Source organism: Lissotriton vulgaris, chromosome 7 (genome assembly GCF_964263255.1).
Source record: "Lissotriton vulgaris chromosome 7, aLisVul1.2, whole genome shotgun sequence".
Classification (NCBI taxonomy): domain Eukaryota; kingdom Metazoa; phylum Chordata; class Amphibia; order Caudata; family Salamandridae; genus Lissotriton; species Lissotriton vulgaris.
This window is the reverse complement of record NC_141695.1, coordinates 929,053,884-929,066,139: the sequence shown is the minus strand read 5'-3', so window position 1 is coordinate 929,066,139 and position 12,256 is coordinate 929,053,884. Positions and strand designations below refer to the sequence as shown.

The 12,256-nt window shown below is 46.6% G+C and overlaps 1 protein-coding gene across 1 annotated transcript in view; it reads right to left on the bottom strand.

Annotated features, from left to right (window-relative positions):
- Positions 1–10,983, bottom strand: part of LOC147702691 (START domain-containing protein 10-like) — a 322,928-nt gene extending 311,945 nt beyond the window's left edge. The window contains exon 1 of the mRNA XM_086931354.1: positions 10,229–10,983. Coding sequence (XP_086787480.1) covers positions 10,229–10,375 — 147 coding nt within the window. The 5' untranslated portion in view covers positions 10,376–10,983. The remainder of the gene's footprint in view (positions 1–10,228) is intronic.
- Between the last annotated feature and the right edge of the window lie 1,273 nt (positions 10,984–12,256).

The following is a 12,256-nucleotide window of genomic DNA, read 5'->3' as shown; positions in this document are numbered from 1 at the left end:
GCGATTCCACAGCTGTAGCTGTTCCCTCCACATAATTATGGAATTGCTACTTAATCCCTCATCTTTTCCACCATCTGAAGATTTTAACAAAAAAAAATGTTTCAAACTCAAACATATCAAAAGTTACCAAAACCGTGGCCACGTGTGGTTGCACGCAGGGGAAGGCCATTCACTAACTTTAACTGCCATTTTCTGTATTTGGTTGTTAAACTGATACTGAGGTGAAATCATTGCCGGGCAATATTACTATATGTGAAAATGGCAAAATAATGAAGTAATACTATCAAAAAGTGTGCTGCATTAAGTAGCATAATTTGCCTTTCCTTGCCACATAATTTAGTAAAACCTGCCTCATAATTTGGTGCTTTCCTGCTGCATAATTCCAGTGGCTCTGCCTATAGGTCAATCGGGCAGTGCCTGCCCGATGGGCTGGTCTAAAAGGTGGTACCTTTTTTTCATGTAATTGTGAGCATTTGTTTTGGTCGACTGGGTTGATTTTTACTGTTAATGTCCTTGATATTAAAACAAATATTGCCTGCAGCAAGCTCAAATCCCTGTTGTCTTCCGTTGCGGGCTAAACACTTATACAGCGGTTCTTTAGAAGTTCAAAACTGCCCCAATTTGCAAATATGAACCACTCTTTTAGCTATTTAATTCACTAATGGGGCCACTTTTATTCTGGTGCCCGGGTCAATTTTCTGTCTTGGGGATAGAGTGGAGATGGTCATTAACCAGGTCACGTCTGTCTTGACTTGGGCTGGCAAAGATTGGGTCTTCCTGTGTTCCGCTAGCGGACTTTGAGGCTCTGGCCGGTTCCCATGTGGCCTGGCATTTGTGGGTGAGGGACAGAATGGGCACTGTTCTCTGGCTCCTCGGGGAGGCTGTGAGGTTGCCCTGTGCACTGGGAGAGGATTATTTACTCTAGTATCCTAAATTCTACCTCCTGTGGTCTGTCATGGCGCTACAATGATGCAGAAGCCTACGGCGTTGCCCTAGAACACTTTTCTATTGAGTAGCCCGTATTGGGCTCTGGGACATGGCAAATGTTTGTTGTAAACTGTAGGTGGGGTCGTGGTGCGCAGGTGGCAAAATTAGATGTAACACTAAGAATTTTGTGAAGCGAGTTTGCGAAGCAAAAGAGTTTTATAATGTATCCACTCAACTTCCGACTCATACTCCGTCTCCAGGTCCATCTCTTCCCGTGCCTGGGAGTCCAATGGGATTCTGTGAATTGAGGAGGGTCAGAGGAGGGTCAGTGGGTCATATTAATTTCTCTGGAAATGCTGAGTGGTGCGGTTGAAGAGAAGTGTTGTGCACTAAGTTATTCATTAGCTGCTGTACTGCCGGATCACAAAACAATAGCAGGGTATTATGCGGTTACACAGAAAGGTTATCCCAACGCCGCCCCACCCTCCCCTGCGCTTCCCATGTCAGAGTTCCTCGACCATCCCCCACGCCCCTCGGGAGCTGGGGTTTCTGCAGTTCACAGCGCTGCCTGGGAGCTCAACTTAAAAAGATAATGAAAAATCAATATGGCGGTGGCAAAGGATTCCGAGCTCTCCAGCGGGAGCCTGGTTTCTGATGACACTGCAGTGCTGGTTGGCTTAGAAAATGACTGAATATACATTGGCATTATTCTTAGGTTACATCATCACACAAGTCTGTCAGGACATATTCATTGAACGCTCCATCCAATCAGGGGTCAATCTGGGATAAGGAAACAAACAGGTGGGCAGGCATTAACTTAACAACACTAGCGCAATCAGGATCAAGGCCTCGTCTCAGATGGACTGAGAGGCACTGAGTAAACCCAATTTTGCAAAAGGAAGTAGGGCTAGGGCAGTGTCTTGCCTGGCATCTGATCCAGAGTACCTGCACATCTGGAATCACCTGGAGTCCCTCTCTATAGGAAAGATAATCTTGAACTTGATTTTTAGGTCGAAGCCTACCAGACAATGCATCTGTCTGATTTGCTAATGACATCTTGGGGACCTTTGGAAAGCTTCCCTGGGAATGCATTGCGTCCATTGCTTACCATTTGCTCTTTGGTTTAAACCTCACATTTTCTTGCTTTCTACTTGCTGGCTTGATTTGCTTTAATTTGTACAGCTTAAGTTCTTCCCTTCCCTTGCCCAAACCTTACTTACTGTATCTTTCTGAGTGCTCCCTTTCTGTAAACAGGCCTTTAAATCTTGTACTAACCTTGTCACGTTTGGGATGCATTCCAAGACAGGGGTCAAATGTCAGGCTTTCTGTGGGAGCTTGGTGTTTACTTTTCTTTCTCTCACTTCAACGTGAGAGGATTATTGTGACAAACATGCTGCGCACTGTAGGTGATTCTGAAGTGTGGTGGAAACAAATATTTTAATGCCATCAAAACAAATCAATATACCAGGTGATGACATTTCCACACATTATAGATTGTGCGCTGCATACTTTTATCAGTAAAACTGAATGTCTATGCAAATGTAACATTTATTTCCATTGAAAATTAAGTGGTGTCATACCATGCTTACTCCACTGTATCCCATTCCACTCTACACCTAAATTATGAGACTCCACTCTACGCCACTCCACATTGCATCATTGCACTCTACTCTGCACAGTTCCACTCTACGCAACTCCACAACCCTGCACTATATGCACCAGCACTCTACTCCCATGTACTCTACTCTGCACCACTCCGCTCGATTTCAGTACACTCTATGCCATCCAATCTACACCAGTCTAATCTACTCTGCATCACTGCACTCTACGCCACTGCATTCTATGGCACTGCCCTCTACCATGAACCATTCCACCTACGCCACTTCACTCTCCTCTGAAACAATCTACTCTGCTCCACTCCACCCCATTCCAATCTACGCTGCACCACTCCACTCTGTCCCGCTCTACTCCAGTGTGTACCACACTACACCGCTGAACTCTACTTTAACCACTGCTGTACTTTATGCTAAAGCACTCTATGCCACTTTACTCAAAAACAATGCAGACTACCCCATTTGCACTCTACACCAACCTACTTTGCACCACTGCACTCTATGCCACAATACTCCACAACACTCTACGCCACTACACTCTACACCATTGTACCCTACACCACTGCTCTATACGTCACTCTGTTCTACTCTGCATGACTGTACTCTACCCTGCACCAGTCTACGCTAATGCACTTTAAGCCACTCTACTATACACCTCTGCCTTCTATCACCTTCTACTCTGAAACACTGCTTCCTTTGTCACTGAACTCTATGCTGCTCCATACCACTTTATGCCAATGCACTCTACGACACTACAATCTACACCACTCCATTCTACACCACTGCACTCTATGCTAATCCACTATCATCTACTCTTCACCACTGCACTCTACGATACTGTACTCTACTGCACTCTACTATATACTACTGCACTATAAACCACTACACTCTACTCAAACAATCTACATTATGCCACTGCACTCTACGCCAGTGCCCTGTACACCACTATAAGCTACTCGTCAACACTCTATGCCACTGTACTCTATGCCACTGCACACTACTCCATTCAACTCTGCATCACTGTACTCTATGCCACTGCATTCTAAGCCACTCTACTTTACTGCATTCTACGACACTCTACTGTGCGCCACTGCACCGCTCTACTCTATGCCACTTCACTCTATGACAATGCACACTGCACCACTTTTCTCAAAACCAATGCACTCTAAGCCACTGCACTCCATAGCAATCTATTCTGCACCACTGTACTTTACCCCACTTCTCTCTAGGCCACTCTATTCCACAACCCTAAGGTCTGTAACACTTTGCTCCATTAAACTCTACTCCATTGTGCTCTACAACACCCTATTTCACTACTCTACTCTATGACACTCTACAAAACTCCCTCTATTCCACCCCATGCCACTTTACTCCACTCTATTCTATGACATACTACTCCACTCTACGCCACTCCAGAGCTTCACTCTATGCCACTCTACTCTGATACTCTATGCCACTCAACAACACTCTCCGCTACTATATGCCATTCAGCTCTAACACATTACTCCACTCTATGCCACTCCACTCTACACAACACCACTCTATGGCAATCTACTTTGCTCTACAACACTCTACACAACACCACTCTATGACAAGCTACTCTGCTCTACAACACTCAACGCAACACTCTCTAAGCCACTCCACCCTGCTCTACACCACTTATCAACTCTCTATGCTACTCTACTCCACTTCACTCTACATCCTTCCACTCTACATCACTCTACTTCCTCCACAACACTATGCTTCTCCACCCTATGCCACTCCATGAATATCCACTTCACTCCACGCTACTCAACTCTACTCCACATCACTCTAAGCCACTCCATGACTCTCTACGCCACTCCATAACTTCCCATTATTCCACACAATTCTCCTTTACACCACTAACGTTTAGCCTTGCAGAAAAGGTTCCGAAACTAGTGTACAACATTGCTAAAATATTTTACCAAAGTCAATAGCTCTTGCATAGACAAGACCTATTGCCTTTGCCAATGATTGTTTTAAATACATTGGTTTGAAGAAAAAGAAAAGAAGAGCGCCCTATGCTTTTACCCATACCCATAGGAGTTTCTCAGTTAAGGCATACTTGTTGCACTTAGGGCATCGACAACAAGCTGATGGATAGAATGTTTGAATTAATCTCAGCCACGGGCTGTATTCCAGTCTATCGATTTTCCATCAGCATGCCACTCTAGACAAGAGGTTATTTTTATGCTTCAGAGTGACGCCTAAGTATGTTGGGTATGCTCAGACATGGAGCCTGTGCTCAGTGTGACACTGGAACCAAGTTGAACCCATCTGACAAGCCCCAGTCTGGGCGAAACCGTTCTTGGTTGCTTGCATTCTGGTTCAAGGAGATGCTCGCTTGGCAGTTTGGGCTGGAATGTTCCTATTAGAGCAGGGTTAAGACTGATTTGTATTCGGCTGGGCCCAATCTGCAGTGGCATCATAGGCAAAATAATGATTGTCTTGGATGCAGTAATTATCAGAGGTTGAGATTTATTCAAGCATTCCATCCAACGCTGTTTTGTCTAGTCCCAACATTAAGCACAGAATCTACTTTTTGCAAGTTTTGGATTCATTCTCACGCCAGAGATTACAGGGCCGGTGCTAATTGTATAAGCCATGTGTAAATGATTATTGTGGGTTATTAACTGTCATTCCTGTGAATTGCTGCTTTCCCTTTTTTGTGCATTTTAATACTTGAAAGACAACACAAAAATGTGCATTCTGTAGGGCAGAAAATACAAATCAAGTAACATTGTACAGTATTTTATGATTGTTATTAGCAGATTCTTCTGCTGCACCAAGATTGAAGCTGTATTTGAAAATGAAGCAATTCCGAGTGCTAGGAAGTACCATAGGGTTCTGTGATAATCGTGTATGAAGAGGAGACACACACCTGGCCACGGCGAGTGCTTAACTGTTGTATTTTATGTTACGGTCCCAGGGTGCTAGTGGCACTTACCTGGGACCAGAACTCCAGAGAGTAGTCAAGGACTAATATATACTTGTATTATGTGGCTTTATTATCATTGCACTTTTTAAACGTTTTTATTGCTTCGTTTTCACTTGTAGCTCGATTGTGAAGCGTTTTAAAAATATACGAAATTGCCACTGTGATCTCCGCCGCTCGAACTGAACAGCGGTGGTTCATTTCCCTCTGCCTTGCGCTTGACTAAATAAGCGGTGCCTTGCTGTCACTGATCCCCCCGCCACTCGAACCAGCCTCAGCCGATTTGGGCGCTGAGACCGCCGAGTCCCGGGAGGGTAAAACATCTTTGGCGGCCATCTTAGTTGGGTGCAGCATTAACACGCTCTTGATTGGCCAGCAAAAAAGGGAGGGGCCAGCCTCCGCGTAGCGGAAGTGAATTGCGGACGCGCCGGACCGGCGCCGGAGTCGCGCCAGAGTCAGGCCCGTCTACGCCCGTCCACGCCAGGACGGGCCTAGGGGCTATGGATCCTGCTCCGCCCTCATTTACCCCAGCCCACCACGATACTACCACCATCTACACTGGTGAGGAGTTAAAACGGCTCAATTACCGTCCCGCTGTACAGTGCACTACATGTACATTGCCTGTTCATGATTTTAAATGCACTCATTGCGGTTTCTCTATGGGCCGGATGTCCATGTGTAACCAAATGAAACTATTACATAAACGGGGTAAACCTAGGGGTAGAACTAGGGGTGATACTTCTCTCTCCTCTTGTACAAAACTATAATTGTGGAGCATAAACAGTGGATCACTTCCTAAACACAAGAATAACATCCACAATTTCATAGTTGATGAAAAACCTGATGCCGTGTTCCTTACGGAAACCTGGCTTCATGAGATTTCGGGGCCTGATATTGCCATTGCGACTCCTGATGGCTATAAAATGGTCAGAAAGGACAGAGAAACTGGTAAAGGAGGTGGCATCACGATAATTTTTAAATCAAATTATATATGTACTTTCACAATTTCACCATTCTTGGCGACCTGAATCTTCATTTGGAAGATGATCAATGTAATGTGAGCAAACTGTTCTTATCCGAACTAGAAGCTTTAAACATTCTGCTATGCAACTCCGGACCAAGACATTCCGCTGGACATTTATTAGATCCTGTTCTTTCTAACCTTCGATTTGAATGTTCTTTTCCGGCCCGCCCCCTGGAATGGTCAGATCACTATGCTGTACATTTTGCTCTATCTCTGACTAAAACCCCGACTAAAGACAATGGCAATAAGAACGTGTTCATCCGTCGGTGGAACAAACTTGATATACCCAACTTCAATACTCGCTTAATGGACACACTTCCTAATACTGACACGTCCATACCTGTGTTAAATACTGCAGTATCTAAATGGCTGAGCTCCGCCATTGATGACGTGCTCCCTCCAACACCTAAGAATCTCACATTCCACCGACCACCTGCACCCTGGTTTTCTGAAGACCTAAAGTGCATGAGATCCCATTGTAAGGCCTTGGAAAGGAAATGGAGACGCTCCTACTCCGCTCCTCGTAAAGTGGCCTATAAGGAAGCCCTTAGAGACTATCACCACCAATGCAAAATGGCTAGAGCCGCCTATGTTTCCAACACAGTTACTAATGCCCAAAATTGTCCACGTACCCTGTTTTCTGTTGTGAAAAAATTAACAGGAGAAGATGTGGTACCAGCCCCCCCTGCCTTAGATGAGACCCAATGCAATTCTATTGCAAAATTCTTTATATCCAAAGTAGAGCGTATCTACGATTCTTTAAACCCCTCTACATCTCATGCTCCACCTTTGATTGAGCCAGTATTGATTCCTGGTTATTCACCCTTTGCAATGGCTAAACTTACAAATTGGTCACTCTTCGATAATGCCTCCTTCTCTTCTTGCCTGAATAGTATTGAATCTGGCTCCCCACGGGAATCCGATACTGGCCAAAATGTTTTAATTGCTTGAACCTGGCCCTCGTCGTGTGTTAATGCACCTTCTTAACTCCTCACTATCAGAGTCACATGTCCCACAGGAGTGTAAGCATGCAATGATTATTCCTTTATTGAAAAAGGCGGGAGCTGATGTTGCCAACTTGTCGAATTTCAGACCTATTTCATTGCTGCCCATTCTATCAAAAATTCTGGAAAGGCATATCAACACACAATTAACCAATCTTGTGGAGAGCTCTGGATTTTTACATCCATCTCAGTCAGGGTTTAGAGCGCACCATTCGATCGAAACCACACTTCTAGGAGTCACCGAGAGTCTGCGACACAGTGTCGACTGCGGAGAAACATCCGCCCTCATTCTTCTTGACCTGAGCGCGGCGTTCGACACTGTGTCTCATTCCATCCTTCTTGCGACTCTTCGGTCCCTGGGTGTAGAGGGTGCTGCCCTAGCCTGGATAGCCTCCTTTTTAAGAGACCGCACTTTTCAGGTTTTCTCTGCATCTGCCTCCTCTATAATTTGTCCATCCGACCACGGCGTTCCCCAAGGGACGATACTTAGCTCCTTACTATTTAATATCTATATAAGACCTTTGGCTACTATTGTGGAGAAAGCCGGTCTTACCTTGTACTCTTACGCCGACGATACACAAATCATTTTCTCTCTTTCCAATGAAAAAGGTAATGACACCTCTGCTTTGAAGGAAGGTTTGATTTGTGTCTCTAAGTGGATGGAGAGTCATTTCCTGAAACTTAACGGCGATAAGACCGAGGTTGTGATACTAGGCAGGGATAAGGACCTCTGGGGCCCCCACCATTGGCCCAAGGACATGGGAGCTACCCCGCAGCCTACAACTGTAGTACGCAATCTCGGGTTTCTCATTGGTGAGAACCTTACAATGAGACAGCAGGCCGTGAAAGTGGCCTCTATCTGTTTTGCCACCCTGAGATGGCTTCAAAAAATCCTGTGGATGTTGCCCCCTTCGACTCAAAGAACGGTTGTCCAGGCATTGGTTGTTTCCTGCCTGGACTACGGCAACGTTCTATATCTTGGAGCCGACCTGACAACCATAAAAAAACTTCAGGTTGTTCAGAACGCTGCCGCTAGGCTGCTCCGCAACGTCCCCAGGAGAACATCCGCCTCTCTAGCACTCCGCGACCTTCACTGGCTCAAAATTCCAAATAGAATTAAATTTAAAGCCCTCTGTCATGTTTTTAAAATTAAGCAAGGTTCAGCTCCTAAATACCTTCAGGGCCTTATCCAGGCTTATAAGCCTAATCGAACACTGAGATCATCAGGTAATGGTGATTTTTCCGTTCCCAGATTTAGGCTAGCTAAAATGGGAGGCCGTTCCTTTGCCCACTTGGGTCCCAAATTTTGGAACACTCTTCCTGTGACCCTAAAAACAGAAACAAATCTTTTTCGCTTCCGCAAGGGACTTAAAACTTGGCTCTTTCAACAGTAATATGTAGCCTCTCCTCAGTAAAATCAGCATAAAAGTTGTTCCTCTTCAGTCTATCCCTGAGCGCCAGGAATCACACTGCGGGTAACTGTGCGCATTATAAGTTTAAATAAATAAATGTGCGGTAGGGATTTCAGCAGGTTATCGAGGCCTAACCGGGACTCGCCAGCATTTATCCCTGTGATCGTAGACCGTGTGAGGTGGGGGCTGGAAGAACAAGGGTGACCGTCAAGGCCCAAAGAACCGCCACATTAAAACATCAGGAAAAAACGATGGTAGCCAAGCTAGGCACATGGTCGACACCAGACTGCAAACACCTTATGTAAGGAGATTTTTTTTTTGCAAACTGACAGCTGCCAGAAGACGGGCTTTTAAGAGACAAACTTATGTGAATCTGAAGTCTCTGGTTTATGTAATTTAAGTTGTCCATGGGTACATTATATTAATAAAGTATTTTCTCTATAGAGTCTTTAATGTAAAGTTTTTGTTTCTTTAAGTTGATTTTTTTTCTATCTTTTGGAAATAATATTTAAGAAGGCTTGATTGTAAATATCTTTCAAGATCAAACCAATATTATTTTTAATATGTTGTCGGGTGGCCCCTACAAGGAGTGGGCCCCATAGCCGGTGCCTACTTTGCCTGTTTGGTAATCCGAACAGAGGTCGCATGGGAGGGTCTCTTCTTGCGGGTCTTACATTAGGGGCTTCCGTGACTGTGCAGGGGGAAACGGATGCACGTGATACCACACAAAGACAAGGTAGCGTAGCTCACCACAACTGCAGGGCACTCTTCCTTTAAATATTACACCATTCACACTTCCCTAGTCGACCACTTCTGTATTCACACTTCAGAGCCAATATGCTGCATCAGCAAAGAGCGCAAGGACTGTCTTCAATTATAGCGCTCCCATCTCCAGAGACTGCAGGTGCTACGTGCAGCTTGCTAATGAGTCAAACTGGCATCCCTCCTGGCTCTGAAACATCCATTGCTATGCATTTTGGGAAATATTTTTATATAGTGCTGCATAGCACGTGGCTAGTGCCACCGTCCCTCAAAAAATCTGTAAGCATATGACACTTTCTGCTTGTGCACACAGGACCAGACCGGCGGGTAAAATGAACGAGCTATAGATTCGTGATTTATACGTGTTCAACAATTTACCAATATGAATAGTCCCGGTATTTGCCACCCTACCCAAACTGGCGGGTCACAAGATGCAAAGTAAGCCCATCCGCCTCTGTCTATTAGCAATGACTTGGAGCCAGGAAGGGCCATGCCACGGTCTCCACCCTCCACGCGGCCACGGGACTTACCTTGAGTTTCTGCACGGCGCGCCCGGCATCCTGCCCCTGGTTCCACACCGTCACGCCGCCCTTGTTGTACTGGCTCTGCCAGCCCTCCGTGCTCTCGCACTGCTCCCGGAACGAGTTGAAGTCCGCATCGTCCGGGATACGCACCATGACTCTATCCACCTTACTTTGGGACAAGGCAAGACGGCTGCTCCAACCGCAAGCCAGTGATCCTCGTCAACTGCTGATGTGAAAAACCGTCGCAACCTTGAGGTGGGCTAACGGCAGATATGGCCAAGTCGTAAAGTTGCTGGCTCTGGAACCAGGAAACTGGGGTTTTAATCACTTCTCCAACCGCATCAAGCCTGACACAATGTTAATAATATCCAAGCTTCCAAACAGCATCACTCTCATCTCCTTTATATATGTCCGCTCAAACCCTGTGGTTCTCCAAGTTCTCTGCGCTGCTCTTTGTCTTTCTCCTCCCCGGGGAGGAGATGCTGTATTGTTGCTGCTCCTACTCTTCCTCCTGCTCGGACTGCGGCTTGGTGACTGTGAAAGGCTCACTCCCCACGGTGGTCCAGCCCGTCTCCCCCCGCCCCGGTGTTCTGCTGCGCTCGGTTGCCTCTGGTGTCATTCTCCGGGTTGCCAGGCTCCCTGCTGCTGTATTATTCACGAAGTAACATCACACAGGTGTCTTAGGTTTCCCGCCCCGGCTCCTGTTCTTCCACTCGGGCCCGACTCGCCCTCCGTCTCCCTAGCACCCTCTCCCTCTGTTTGACTTTGCTGCAGAGTTACTGGTTCAGCTAATAGCTGTACAAACGCACCAGACATGTCTGTGTAACGTCCTCCTGCCGCCACTGGGGGAGTCTGGAGCTCTGTGCTGCAGCACGCAAAGCTCACAGCTCCATGAGGATTGAAGAGCGCGCTATGATGCTGCAGCTACTCCTGTACTGCAGAATGCACGGGGCTCGCGCTGCTACTGCAAGGTGCACGCAACGCTCCTATTATCACTACACGATACATTTTGTTTACACTACTTCAACATTTACGAATACGTAGGCCTTTTAGTACTACTGCAGGAAGACAGCGGAGCGAGGGTCGCTCAGAACTGCTGCAGAATAAAGAGCTCCGAAGACGACTGATTACTCCGAGTCCTACAGTTCCTAATAACAGTCCTTGACACTTGGTTTACCCCTTTCACCGAATGGCTTCTAGGAAGTTTCCTTTTTAAGGTCTCTCCTCTGCTACAGAGCACACGTGTCGACTGTGTGAGAGAAATTGGTGGCTTACCAAGAGCCCACCCGTTGCTTACCATTGGTTGGTGTGGTGTTTTGGGCCCTAGGCCCACATGCTGGGAAAAGGACCACATAGCCACAATACTACGATATTGGAACTGGCCCAGGGCTCATGTGCCCGGCCCCTTTTATTAGCAGGGTCACCTGACAGGTGACGCCTGTGATGGGTGGGTGTACAGTGTTGGTTGACACCAGGCGGAACACTAGAACGTGTCCAGCAGGACACTACATCCCTCCCAAATCTTAATGGAAAAATAACAAACAAAAGTCCAACCTGCGGTAAAACAACATAAAAAAACATAGCACCAATGAGTCTCTTCAAGCCATCTGCCAGGCGGTTCTGGAGCTCTGGACCGCACAGGCAGGAGGCTTTAGTCCACCTCAGCGATAGTTCAGACCGGCCTGGTCTCGCAGTGTTGGAGTCTTCTTACCTAGTTCCTGTAGCAGTGCATCTGGAGCAGGGATCAAGTCCACTTTGGAGATGCGGTGGTGGAGTCCACTTTGGAGATCTTCTTGCAGGCTCTCCGGTTCCAGTGGATGGCAAACCTGCAAATACAGAGGATGACCTTGGTGGATGAAGGCCTTCTCGGAGGCGATAATGCTTCCCAGTTCCCGCTGGCAGAAAAACATCAGACTTGCCTCAGCTGCCTGGACTTCCCTCTCACTGGAGTCTCCTGGAGGGCCTTCCTGACAGGCTGCCATGGGACTGTGTGGATTGTGCGGGCCTCTCGTAGGCTGCGTGAAGGAGTTGCTG